The following is a 14120-nucleotide window of genomic DNA, read 5'->3' on the forward strand; positions in this document are numbered from 1 at the left end:
AAGTAGCTCGCGAGCTACTCGAACTCGACTTGGTATTGGCTCGAACTCGACTCGATATTAGTCGAGTCGAGTTCGAATTCAAGTAATCAATCGAGTCGAGTTCAATCATAGTAGAACTCGACTCGATATGTTCACGAGTATTTCTAAGTTCAATGGTTAAGCTAATAGTTTTTAGAGTAATAGGGGTCATAGTAATTTAAAAATTTGAAAATTTGAAAATCCACTCCTGTTAGATGAGCTCAAAATTGAGTTTGAACTCGAACTTAATTAAAACTCAACTAAAACTTGATTAAAACTCGAAAAAAACTCGATTATACGAACTTGAATTCGAACTTGATTTCCAACTTCAAGTACCGAGTTCAAATTCAAACTTGATTTGTTAGGCTCAATCAGGCTCGAATTCGGTACTGCAACAATTGAGTCGAGTTTGATTTACCAGATACTCGACTCGACTCGACTCGACTCGATTACACCCCTTTTTGTGGCTAGTGATGATTGTTTAATTTAATTTTTGTATTTTTCCGTTGAATTTTAAGAATTATTATTAAAAAGTTTACAAGTTATCTGTATAGAACAAAAATACCCTTACATCATTTAGTAGAATGTAACCGATTTTGTCTCACAAGGATTGAAGTGGCTTTTCTAATTTTACTGGACCTAATTGATTCTTGAGTAGACGACTTTTTCCCACCCAAGGTTTGCCTTAATGACCTTTTCCACCCAAATTTTGTATTTCGTTTACTACCTATAATATACTTTTTGATTCAACGGCGAACGAAGAGAAAAATTGGTCTAGGCTATTGGGGCTTTTGAAGAGGGGATGTTGTAACACCCACATTGAGGTAAGTTATTTATGCTTTTATGCCTTAAATTCCTTGAGTTTTGCTTGTTTTAAGATGGAAGATTGAAAATTTGGGAAGTGCAGACTTCGCCGCTACGAAGGATCTTTGTCGCCGCGGCAACAAACTCTCTGCCCAAACCGTGTTCTAAAATTTGCAGGCTTCACTACGGCAAAGAATAAATTTTGTTGCGGCGACATATGCTCTGGAATGCTTTGCCGAGGCAAAGAAAAAGTTTTGCCGGGGCCAAGAACCGATTGGAAATCTTGAGAAAATTTCCTTAAGGGAAAAATGACCATTCTACCCCTAATTAGTTGAAAATGTGGGGAGTGAAAAGTAAGGAAATTTCATGGAGAATGCAATGGTGATGAGGGCATTTTTGTAATTGACTAAAGGGCAAAGATGGAATCTCTAAGAAAGTGTAGGGGGAGAATGGGAAAGTATGCATATTAATATGAGATATTAAGGATTCAAGCATACAAACTCTATCACTTTTTACACCTCACACGCCACCTCCACTCTCAAATTCTCTCTATTTGCTACACCAATTTTCAAGGTATTTTAGAGGACTTTTGGTTGGATTTTTGGTAGAGATTCAATCCTAAGCATCCAAAGGATTTTAGAGAAAGAGGAAGTCTACCAAAGAGAAAGAGATTCTAGTGGAAGCACTCAAGTTCAAGGTAAGTAAATCCAACCCTAGCCCTTGAGTTAAGCAATTCTTGAGTAGAGAATTTCCCTATATGTATTTTATATACTTGAGTGTTGAGTTTTGTTGATGGAATTGATGATGAAACTGATGTTGAGTGTTGGTTTGAACTCCACCATGAGAAGTAGTGTATAGTATGAGATGAATTGGTGGAAGTTTGAAGAAATTATGAAGAAGTTGAAATAGAATTTTGAAGTGTGAATTTCTTGGCCAGGTTTGAGGTTAATTGTAGATAATTGTGCTCCAAATTTGGTAGCTAGAAAAAGAGATAGAGGAGTAGCTAATCTAGCACTTGTTTGTGCATACCACTTGCTTGATGAAATTCCAAAGTGAAGTGCATGTATAGTTATGATAGTATAATAATTTGAAATGAGTTTGTAGATGGTAGAAAAAGTAGAGAATGACATGTTTACATGCCATATTGCATGTGTGCATTTAATTAAGAATTGAGAAAGAATACTAAGAAGAATCCATCTACATGCATACAATCACACTAAAGAACAAAGAGAAAGAAAGAAAAGCACTAAAGAACAAAAAGAAAGAAAGAAAGTGCTAAAGAAAAGAAAAGAAAGGTTGTTGCGATGGGGAACCCGTGGGTAATAAGAAGAAGAATATTCCCACATGCATGCCGCCTTCAATGAATGACCTAAGAATAAGAAGAAGAATTTGTACGGCCCGTAAGAGTGCATGTGGATGAGGGTTGTACCCAGAAGAATATACCTACATACACGCCACCTTTAATGAGTGGCCTAAGAAGAAAAAGAATTCATACAATCCGTAAGAGTGCATGTAGATGAGGACTATACTCACTCACACGGCCAGGGTTCCAAATCCATGCATCAACCGAATCCGATCGGCAAAAAAAAAAAAAGAATAGAAAAGAAAAGGAAAAGAAGCAAAAAAAAAAAACAAAAAAAAAAAAAAAAAAAAAAAGAGAAGAAGAAAAGAAAGAAGAGAAGAGAAGAGAAAAGAAAAGAAAGAAAGAAAGAATAGAACAGAAAGAAGAAACATAGAAAAGAGAAAGAAAATACAATAAGAAACAAAAAAGTAGAAAGTAAATGCATCTCTATGCATTTGTGCATTTGCATCATACTTATGCATGATACCATGATTTCTATCATGAGCAGCGAGAAATTAGAACAAAGAAAGAACAGAGAGAACTAGAAAGAAAGAACAAAGAAAGTTAGAATGAAAGAACAATGAGAACTAGAAATAGTGAAAGAATAGAAAAAGAACAAAGAAAGAATCGAGAAGAAGAAAAAGAGTAATGTAAGGAAAGAAATTCGGAACCTAAACAATGGAAAGAGAGGAGTAGATTAGTGGGTTTACTTACTGAGCAACTAGTGCTCACCCCGTTGTTTCTAAATGTTTTTGCAGGAAATAGGTGAGAAGCGGTCGGATGGACGTCGAGAAGCGGAGAGAAATAGCACTACTATCCACTGTTTTTAAGTTATTGTATATAATATTTTTGTTATGTACAAAATTTAATATATAAAGTAAAAAAAAAAAAATTCAAGCGCATTATCTTTCACTTATATGCTTATGTGTTTTATTATATTATATTTCCCAAGTATACTAGCTAGAAAGAGGTACTACAGATGCTGGTGAGTCTTTTTGTGGTAGTAGGTTGGATTTTGGTGGCCAAGCTTGGTTGAAATCTGACTTGGGAGGGGCAGTTGCGTGTTCCATAAATTGCTCAATTTTCGGAGATTGACGGGGTTAACGGGAGCAAGGTTTGAGGGGTTTTGGTGAGTGATAATCAAGGAAAAGAATGGTGGTGGTGTGAGGTTGTAATGATGACAGAATCGACCGGCGATTGGTCAGAATATAAACTTTGGGTAATAAATTGGTATTTTGAAACTTTTTGGATGGAAAATTTTATTAAGGCAAACCTTGGGTAGGAAAAAGACGTCTACTCTTGATTCTTTCATCAAACCTTAGGGACCAAAATGTCATTAACTCTTAATAAACTATGCCTATTTCAAAGTAAAAAATAAGTATTTACATAAAACGAATGCATAATTTTGATACTTATTTTAAAACTATGAGGACACTTGGCCTCGAAACTCAGAAGTCTACACTTTAAAATTTATTTATCCAAGAAATGGCGGTGGAAGATGTGGTGGTGGTAGGTGCAGGGATAGCCGAGCTGGCCACATCAATGGTTTTGAAGAGAGCAGGAATTCGGGCCTTGGTTTTGGAAAAATCTAAGGAGCTTCAAGTCGCCGTTGTAGCCTTAACCCTCTAACCCAATGGTTGGCTTGCCCTTGATGCTCTTGGTGTTTTCTACAAGTTCACTTTCAGTGAATCTCCTTCTAAGAGGTGATTCATTTCTTCTAATTAATTTCTCTAATTTTCCTTTGATTTCTGATTTAATTTGTGTTTATTGAATAATATTTATTGTCTCAATGATGTAGGACTTCATATTAAAAATATTTCCATGTTAATGTTGTTCTTATTAGTAAGATTAAGTATCATAATCGGAGATGTATCGTAATATTATCTTTATTAGTAAAATTAATTGGTTTTTTTTTATAGTAATAATCTATTCTACTATAACCCAATTATTGGGATACTGTGACTTGATTTCCTAATTGTTTCCTTGCAAAATTGTATTCTCAACTATATACTTAATTCTGATAATTATTTAGGGCAATAATAACTGATCTTGGAACTGGAGCTGAGAAAGAAATCAAGTTCACTACAGCCAACAAGTAAATTTGTTTACATTAACGATCCGTTAGCTATATTTTGTTCTCTTTTTTTCACTTAATTGTTGAGACATGTAAGTTGTAACTCGAAGTGCAATGAAGATCATTGTTTTTGTTTTGTTTTAACTAATTTATCAGGATTGTAAGTGAACCTAGAACAATAAAACAGAAAACCTTGTTAGAAGAGTTGGCAGATGAACTATCCATTGAATCTATTCGCTTCTCTTCCAAGGTTGCTGCCATTGAAACACAAACACAAGAAGGTTCCTCCATTGTCATCCCTTATTTGGATGACGGTACCATTATCAAAACTAAGGTAAAATTAGTTGATTTAGCAACAAGTAGTTAGGTCCATACAATTAGCTAGAAACAAATTTCATAGCATTATATTAAATTGGCAACCTCATCATTTACACATTAGAGTCACTAGCAATACTTATGTGAGACGTCTTACCATATCACTTTACTGGTTTGATAAGATTGTATTATTAATTTATGGAGTGTTCAGGTTTTGATAGGGTGTGGTGGGGTGCATTCAATGGTGGCACAATGGTTAGGGCTTGGAGCAGCAGTAAGTGCAGGACGATCAGCAGTGAGAGATTTGAGTGTGTTCCTTGAGGGCCATGGGAGCCTCAAATTCCAGCAATATGTAGATGTGAGCATAAGGGCTGGATTTATTTCTTTCAGTGATAAAGAGGTCTATTGGTTCTTCACTTGTACTCAATCTATTTCTAAAGGTAATTGGCATTAGGTTTTCTCACCATTGATTTAATTTACTAGGAAAATCTTCATTCATTAGAAAATTTTCCATTTTCTACTGTCTATGAAGATAAACATAGTACAAGATTAGATTAGATTACAATTCTTTAAAGGTATCGGTGTCTTTTTTATAGGTCATCGTTGATGTTACAAGTTTGTCGCTAATTAATTTTCAATCAAATTTATGTTTTAGTCCAAATGTCAACAAGCATGCCAACACTATTTACTATTACAAGTCCATCTCAAAAAGTTAATATTCACACTTTTTCATTATGATTTCATCATACAATCTTGCAAAATTCTTCTTTTATTTTACGAGAAAACATGCCAGGAAATCCAAAACTAATACAAAGAGAAGTAATTGAGAAGTATGCCAAGAACTTCCCTCCATTGTACCTAGAAATCATCCGGTGAACCAATCTTTCAACATTGACATGGGCTCCATTGATGTTTAGGTACCCATGGAACATAATATTAGGGCATCTAAACAAACTAAACATAACAGTGGCAGGCAATGTCTTGCATGCCATGACACCTGAACTAGCTCAAGGTGGAGCTATAGCTCTAGAAGATATAATAGAAGCAAAAATGAGGAAGAAGAAGGAATTTGGCCGCTTATATTTTCATTCAACATCATAGGTTTATATACAAGTGTAAAAGATAAGAGATAAGAGATAAGAGATTCAAAAACCAAATACAAATTCAAAAGAAGATCAAATACAAATTTAAAACAAAGATCATTGACTACTTCTTCTGTTGACTGATTCTCTCTTGACTACGTCTTCTCTAATATGCCCCCTCAAGACGGAGCTCGACTAAAGAGGCAAATCTTGGTGCGCAGAGAAAGAAACCTAGACCTGAGGAGTGGTTTGGTAAGGGCATCTGCAAGCTGTTTTGCACTAGAAACATGAGCCACACGTAGAGAGCCATTTTGAACTTGATCACAAATAAAATGGAAATCAATAATGACATGTTTCATTCGTAAATGAAAAACTGGATTCGAGCACAGATGAGTGGTCCCAACATTATCACAATAAATCACAGGACAATGAGGAATAACAATACCAAGTTTAGTCATAAAAGAACACACCCAACTGAGCTCAACAGTCGTAGAAGCAACAACTCTATATTTAGCCTCGGTAGAGGATCTAGCAACCGTGCATTGCTTCTTTGAACTCGAAGATATTGGATTGTGATCAAGATAAACAACATAAGTGCTGGTAGAAGAAAAATCATCTTTGTTGCCAGCCTAATCAGCATCAAATAAGGCATGTACTGAAAGTGGAGAATGACGGTAAAACTAAATGTCATCATTAGAGGAACTTCAAAGATAACGCAAGAAGCATTTGACAAGAACCCAATGTTTGGCAGTTGGTCTATGCATGAATTGATAAAGTTTGTTGACAACAAAAGCTATATCTGGCCATGTGATTAGTAGATATTGTAAGCTCCTAACAATAGTTCTATATTCTGTAGGATCCGAGAGTGTGGTACCTGACTGTAGTGTAATAGGAGGACTAGTGGGAAGGGGAGTGAGTACCGGCTTAGCATCTATCATGTTTGTTCAAGCAAGAAGATCCATAATATAACATCTCTGAGAGAGCAAGATGCCACTAACATTTTGAATAACCTCTATACCAAGAAAATAAGATAGCTCTCCAAGATCCTTAAGTGAAAATTGGTGAGAAAGTAAATGCAAAAACTGTTGAACCAGATCATCATTATCACCAGTAACAATAATGTCATCAACATAAACCAAAAGATACAGAATATGACCTCTAGTTTTGAGAACAAAAAGAGAGCTGTCAACATGAGAGTTTTGAAATCCCGTAGCAATAAGAAATTTGTGAAGCTCATAGTACCATGCTCGTGGGGCTTGTTTAAGTCCATTAATAGCTTTTCGAAGCTTGCAAACATAAGTAGGATAGTCAAGATTAACAAAACTGGGAGGTTTGGAGATGTAAACATTTTCAGAGAGATGGCCTTGCAAAACGCATTGTTGACATTAAGTTGTCGTAGAGACCACCCATGGCTAACAGCATGGCTAAGAACAATACGAACTATAGTGGACTTGACCACAAGGCTAAATGTGTCATAATAGTCAGCTCCTAGACGTTGATGAAAGCCTTTTGCAACTAAGGGTGCTTTGTGCCTATCAATAGAACCACCAGAACTACGTTTAATGCGAAAAATCCACTTGCAACCAACTATATTATGACTAGAAATAGAAGGTACAAGTTCCTAAGTCTCATTTCGAACAAGAGCATCATATTTTTCAGACATGGCTTGACGCCATTTTGGATCTTTGAGTGCTTGAGTCGCGGTGGTTGGTTTAACATCACAAGCTTAGTTGAGGTGAGTGGAAAGGTTAAGTTTTTGGATTGGTTTTCGAATATTGTTTTTGGCTCTAGTAACCATAGTGTGTATGGGTGGTGGTTGTGAGGAATCGGTAAGGGCAATGTGGTTGAGGTTCGGTAGAAGGCTTAGAGGTGGTTGGCAGGGATTGAGATTCCTATAGTATTAGTGATATGGGTAGCGACAGTGAAGTGACAGTAGAGACTAATTGATCATTGCACAAAGGCCACCCTTGAGGTGGAACTGCATATAAGGTGGAGAATGGCGTTGAAGAAGCAGGACTTGTTGGAATTATTATCTTAGGAGGAATCTAAGTGGAGATAGTGTCGGGTTGTGGACAAGGAGATGGAGTGGAAAAAGTTAGAAAAGAAAAGACTGGCTCAACAAACTTGACATGGCGAGAGACAAACATTCTTGATGTAGAAGGATGATAGCCTAAATAGACACTTTGAGTGAGAGAGTACCTAAGAAAGATACAAGGTTTGGACCTAGTTTTAAGTTTGTGAGTGGAGTAAAGACGAAGCCAAGGGTAGCACAGACAACCAAAAAATGCGAAGCTTCGAGTAGTTTGGTGTAGAACCAAAAATTGTTTTATAAGGAGATGAAAAGTGTAACGTGGGAATGGGCATACGATTAATTAAGTAAACCGCAGTGGCAAAAACATGAGACCAAAAGTTTAGAGGAAGTGATGCATGGGAGAGTAGAGTGAGACTTGTTTCAACAATGTTGTCTTTTAGAATAGCCATTGTGTTCAGGTGTGTGGGGAGGAGTGGTAAGATGAGAAATGCCATGAGTTGCAAAGAAATGAGCAAGAGCCATGTATTCACCACCATTATCAGAATAAATTGTTTGAATTTCATTTTTAAAGTATTTTTCCACAATTGCTTTAAAATATAAAAATACATCTTTGACTTCAGATTTTTGCTTAAGAGGATAAAACCAGATATGTTTACTAAAGTGATCAACAAATATGAAATAATATTTAAAACCATTATGTGAAATAAAAGGTGAGGTTCATACATTGGAGAAAATAATTTCAAGGGGCTGAGAAGAAATAAGAGAGGAGGTGGAAAAAGGTAATTTATGACTTTTATTGCAGTGACAAGCATTACAAACAAAATCAGATGACAAAGAGGAAGACAAATCTAATTGATAATAAGAAACAATATGTTTAACAATGGGAATCCGGGATGACGTAATCTATGATGTCATTCAGATGAAGTAGTTTTATTACTAGAGAAAGCGAATAACGAAGAGGAGATTGGAGAGGAAGCCGACCATTCATACACACCATCCTTCATTTGCCTCTTCAAAAGGATTGCCCCTTTGTGAAGGTCCTTCACAAGAAAAGAAGAGGGTAAGAATTTCACAGAGACATTATTAGATGTGCAAAGGTTTGAAATAGATATGAGATTTTTTTTTTCATGCTAGGTACACATGGGACATTATCTAGATGAAATGTAGGAGAAGAAGTAGTAAGTGATGTAGAACCAGTGTGGGTAATAGGAAGACCCGAACCATCACCAATCATAATGTCGTCGGAACCGGTGTAGGGTGCATGAAAAGATAAATTGTTTAGATCGGCAGTGACATGATGAGAAGCCCCATTGTTAAGTAGCCACTGTGGAGTGTGAGAAGCGATGTTTGCAGTGAAGTGAGCCCGGAGCTACCATGGGGTTGGAGAGTTTGTTGGTGCATTTGGATTAGTGGAGGGCTAAATTTGTATAAGGCGAAATGAGGGACATTTCTTAGCCGTATGTCCCTGTATTCCACAAACTTGGCAATAGCCAAGATAAGGGCGTGAACGAGGTCAATCACTTCGTGAGGGGTTTGGCCCAACATAGGGAGACGCGGGGGAGCAGTTGTTGTTTGAAGCCGACACTGTTTCCAAGATTCTATGGTAGACGCCAATTGAAGTTTTTGGTGCCTGAGTTGGTTGGAGGACGCCAACCCATGTTGTTGCCACTTGCAGGATTTGTTGAGGCTGGGAAGTGCAGTGGTTCTGACTTTTTTTTCTTGCAGACACTTCAAAATTTAAGAGATTTTCATGTAGTTCATCAAAGGTGATCGACATGTCTCAAGCTTGAATAGCACGCACAAGTTCTTTGTAATCATCACCAAGGCCATCAAGGATCTTCTCTGTGAGATCATCCTCATCAAGTGATGCTCCAAGAATGGCAAGCTCATCAACCTGTGATTTCACAATTTGAAGAAAGTTAGTGATAATTTGTGAACCTTTAGAGAGTTTCTTGAGATGTCTCTTTACTTGTTTGATGCATCCTCGCGATGGTTTTGCATAGGTGTTAGCAAGGATTGTCCAAGCTTCTTTGGAGGTTTTGGCGCAAGCAATAAACGAGATAATAGTGGGAGAAAAAGATCCAACAAATGCATTGAGAATCAACTGATCTTGTCAAATCCATATTGTATGAGCTGGGTCTAGTACAGTGGTGTCATTTATAGTGATAGTAGGGGCTGGACATGGTTTCGATCCATTGATATAACCAAGGAGATCATATCCGATAAAAAGGGTGTGAAATTGGAGTGCCCACAGAATTTAGTTATTGGTGCCGGTGAGTTCGAGTGGTGCTTGGGCAGAGATATTGATGGTGATTAACATGTTGTTGGGGTCATTGGTGTTTGTGGCCATTTTGTTAATGGCTGGAGAGGTGACAGTAGCAACAACAATAATAATAATAATAATAATGAGCTTTAAAGGGTTGATAAGGCCTGCTGTTGACAATGATAGATATACAACCATGAAAGAACAAAAATAGAGATGAAGAAACAATGAAGCTAAAAAGCGAAGATCATTGAACACAGTAACGAGAACATAAAACAAACAAAGAGAAAAAAAAATATGTATATATATGAGAAAAACAAGCAGACTTTATGAGGATCAAGTAGTGAAAAATGAGATAAAAGATTATTGAGCTTTGAAGGGTTGATGAGGCTTGCTGTGGACAAGTAGGGTCGAGTTGATGTTGCTGTGGACAAGTGCTATTTTTTGCTGGTGTGTTTGCTGGTTATGACAAGCTGAAACTGGAAAATGAAAAAAAAAAAATAAATTTGGCAGAAGTGAGCAATGAGAATGAATGCTCTGATACCATATAATAGAAGCAAAAATGAGCAAGAAGAAGGAATTTAGCTGCTTGTATTTTCATTCAACATCACAGGTTTATATACAAGTGAACAATATAAGAGATCAGAGATTCAAAAACCAAATACAAATTCAAAAGAATATCAAATACAAATTTAAAACAAAGATCATTGACTACTTCTTCTCTTGACTGCATCTTCTCTAATAGAAAATGTGGTGGTACTTGGCAGACACATTGCCAATTCTTTAATAAAAAAATAATGGAAGATTTGTTACAACAAGTATAGCTGAAGCCATTGATGGATATGTTAAAGAAAGAAGGTGGCGTGTGTTTTGGCTTGTCATAGGCTCGTATTTATCAGGATGGGTGCAACAGAATGGTTCAAATTGGTGGATGAAATTGCTGAGAGATGCCACTTTCTATAGGTTCCTCTTTCCTAAGATTGTTAGTGCTATGGATTTCAATTGTGGGACAATTCCTAGTGTTTCCTTCCCTAGTGACACTATAAGAAAATAGGTTTATTGTTGTTAAAAAAGTAATACTACACATACAATATTTATCATACAACATTATGTGACAAAATATGATTGGTTGATTTTAAATTAAAATTAAATTTTCACCCAATCATTTTTTACCACATAATATTGTATGAGAAATATTGTATGTGTAGTATTATTCTTGTTAAAATAATCATTGGGTTATGATTGGATGATAAGACTTTAGTCATTTAGGTGAGTTACCCAGAGATCGAACTTTTAGGATGGTCAATGAATCTTGGAGAATAAACCCTGGTCATAAGATAAAAAAAATCTGTCGGTTGAAATCCTTTCAGAACAAGCGCCTACAAAAATAATAATTAAAAAAGGCAGATTTATGGAGAGTTTGAAGTGTTTTACACTTTTACTCCATTTCTATGTGGCAAGTGCTGAAGTACTATTTCAAATTCTCCTTCCAAATTATGCATCTTAATGAGGTATACTGAACAAATAATTAAAGATATTAACATACTATTATTTACTTTAAAATTATTAATCTTGTAATATTACAAACTAAATTTATAAAGCTAAACATTATAAATATTACATATTTCAATGTCAATTTTGCGAAGTTTCAAATTTAATTTTCCATAAATACAACATGCTATATAAAGTTTTAGCCTAGTGGGTTTTTGCCCATGACATTGGGCCATAATACCAGGCAAGAGCAACACCGTAGCTTGGGTTGGGCTTGAAAGCGGCCGTGCTAGACCCATTAATTTGGGATAAAAGTGATTAGCAAGTACTATTAAGTTATTTAAGGATGATGATCATTAGCCCATCTTGCATTTAATGAAGGATAAAATTGTCATCTTATTTTTTTTATTATTATTATCATACTTTTAAAAGAGTGATGCTATTGCCTCACACATTTTATCTTCTAAGACCCCATTTCTCAATTTATCACTCTAAAATGTTTTTGTAAAGCCCTTCTATTTATGCTTCCAATATTTTTTATGCTTTTTGTTCGGAATGTAATGTTCAGAGATAGAAAATTCATTCATATGTGTTTTACTTCAAAGATTGTAAGAATAATAATTAAAAAATTTGAGTTAATTAAACTAACTAATAAATTAGAGAAGTGTGGAAGAAAAAAAAGTAAAAGAAAATAACAAAGCAAAGAATTTAATACTGGGTATTTTTTTAAATACTAGTTTCATTTCCATCGAATCAAATATCACAAATTTTCTTAATAAGAATTTTAATACTTTGTATTTTGTCTAATGGAAACGAAACCAGATTTTTCTTCTATCAAGATGAGATTTAAAATTAATTACTTAATTATAAGAGTTTTGAGATCTAGGTATGGCAAATTTCTTCTATGAGAGTTTGTGGTATTGGGTATTTTGTTTTTAATGAAATAAAATAAGATTTCTCTTTTATCAAGATAGATTTAAAATTGATTACTTAATCGTAAGAGTTTTGAGATTGTAATTCCATAAACAAATTAATCTATAATTTTTATAATAATGATATTAATTGATTAGGTCTCATATTAATTTTAATTGATTTAAATTTACTTTTGATATCTTATAATTGTATATACAAAGCTATGAAGTAAAAATATGGAGGAAGAAGGTGAATAATTTTTTTTTATGACAATTATGTCCTCACTTAAACTTGAAGATGGGGGCTAAATAGGAAAATAGTGGGGTTTAAAATCACTTCCCTAATAATAAGGATGGGACTCTAGTTTCCAACTCAAGCTTAGGAAAATGATGGGCTGTTGGCATACACCTTCTATAATTTAAAAAAAATAAAAAATATCTTTAAATCTTATTTAATACAAAAAATGATCCTTTAAGGTTAATTAGGTTTATTTTTCCCAATTTCAAACTTAATTATATATTTTTTTGTTTTACACCATTTTTCTCAAATCAAACTTAATTAAGTTTTTTCTTTACACTTTTTTGTCCCCTAATTTCCTGATTTCAACTTATTTTCTTTTCTTCATATTCAAATTTGTCCCATTTTTTTTTTTCCATAGTTTTAGTATTATCTTTTTATCAAACAAACAAATATTTAAAATAAAACAGAAGGTTTCAACTATTATGGAAATTTAAGGTTAGGTTATGAAAATTTAGGGTTAGGGTTTATGTAAGATTAAATGTTAAATATTAAAACAAAAATATAAAATAGAGTATAAGTATGTTTAGAAATTATAAAATTATTTTTAGTAATTTAAATTAAAGTTAAATTTGTCAAACGAAAAAATAAATTTAAAAGTAAGGACTAAGGATGAATTAGGTGAGCGGCTAAAAATCACTTTCCGAAAAAGTAATGTTATATGCATTTAAAGGTGGAAAAGTAACCCGCTCGGCCCAACCCGGCCCGGCCCGCGGCGGGTTACATTCTTTGGCGGGCCGGGCCTAACCCGCCCGCCATTTTTGAGAAAATGGCTGGCCCGACCCGGCCCGCCAACCCTAACCCGCTGGGTTAGGCGCGGTACTGGCCGGTTTAGCCCGATTTTTTTTTTTTGTTTTTTAATTTAACTTTTCAAATAAATAATTATAAATATAATGTTTTAGTTAACTTTTCAAATATCAATAATTCAATTCAATCATTTTTTTTTTTTGTTAACATTTCAAATATTAATTCAATTTTAATATAATAAAATTGTAGTATAAGAAAAATTAGACTTATTCATTTATCAAAAATAAAATAAGAAATTACACAATTATTGCCTCGTTAATACCTCACCAAGAAAAACCCAATGGGAGAAAAAACTTGGTAAGAAAAAAGAGTGCAATAATTGACAATAATTAAAAATTACATTTTACAAAAATTAATTTGGGGGTGGTTCACTAGGACCTCCCTCATCTGTATCATCTATATTACAAATTGAAATGATTCTACTAAAGTATTGTCGATAAACATATTGATCTTGATGGCGCAACGTTCCCAATCTCGAAGACATGTGAGGACTTCAATCATTTTGAAGCAAGTTTAGTCTCCTTTCATTAAAATCCTTCCACTTGCACTAAATGTTTGTTTGGATGAGACGGTTGAGACCGGAAACAACGAAAACATCCAAGGCAAGTCTTGAAATAACCGAAAAAAATACATTTTCTGGCTCTCAAATACTCTAAGATATCAAAGTGACCGTTGAAAACATT

At 34.7% G+C, this 14120-nt stretch overlaps 1 protein-coding gene across 1 annotated transcript; it reads left to right on the top strand.

The window, feature by feature from the left end:
• Nucleotides 1-3649: 3649 nt before the first annotated feature.
• LOC116122527 (monooxygenase 2-like) lies at nucleotides 3650-5654 on the top strand. Its single transcript, XM_031408370.1, has 6 exons — nucleotides 3650-3739; nucleotides 3839-3867; nucleotides 4197-4259; nucleotides 4395-4572; nucleotides 4765-4993; nucleotides 5527-5654. The coding sequence occupies exons 1-6, from the start codon at nucleotides 3650-3652 to the stop codon at nucleotides 5652-5654; spliced, it is 717 nt and encodes a 238-aa protein (XP_031264230.1).
• Nucleotides 5655-14120: the final 8466 nt, after the last annotated feature.

Source organism: Pistacia vera, unplaced genomic scaffold, assembly GCF_008641045.1.
Source record: "Pistacia vera cultivar Batoury unplaced genomic scaffold, PisVer_v2 Contig135, whole genome shotgun sequence".
NCBI lineage: Eukaryota > Viridiplantae > Streptophyta > Magnoliopsida > Sapindales > Anacardiaceae > Pistacia > Pistacia vera.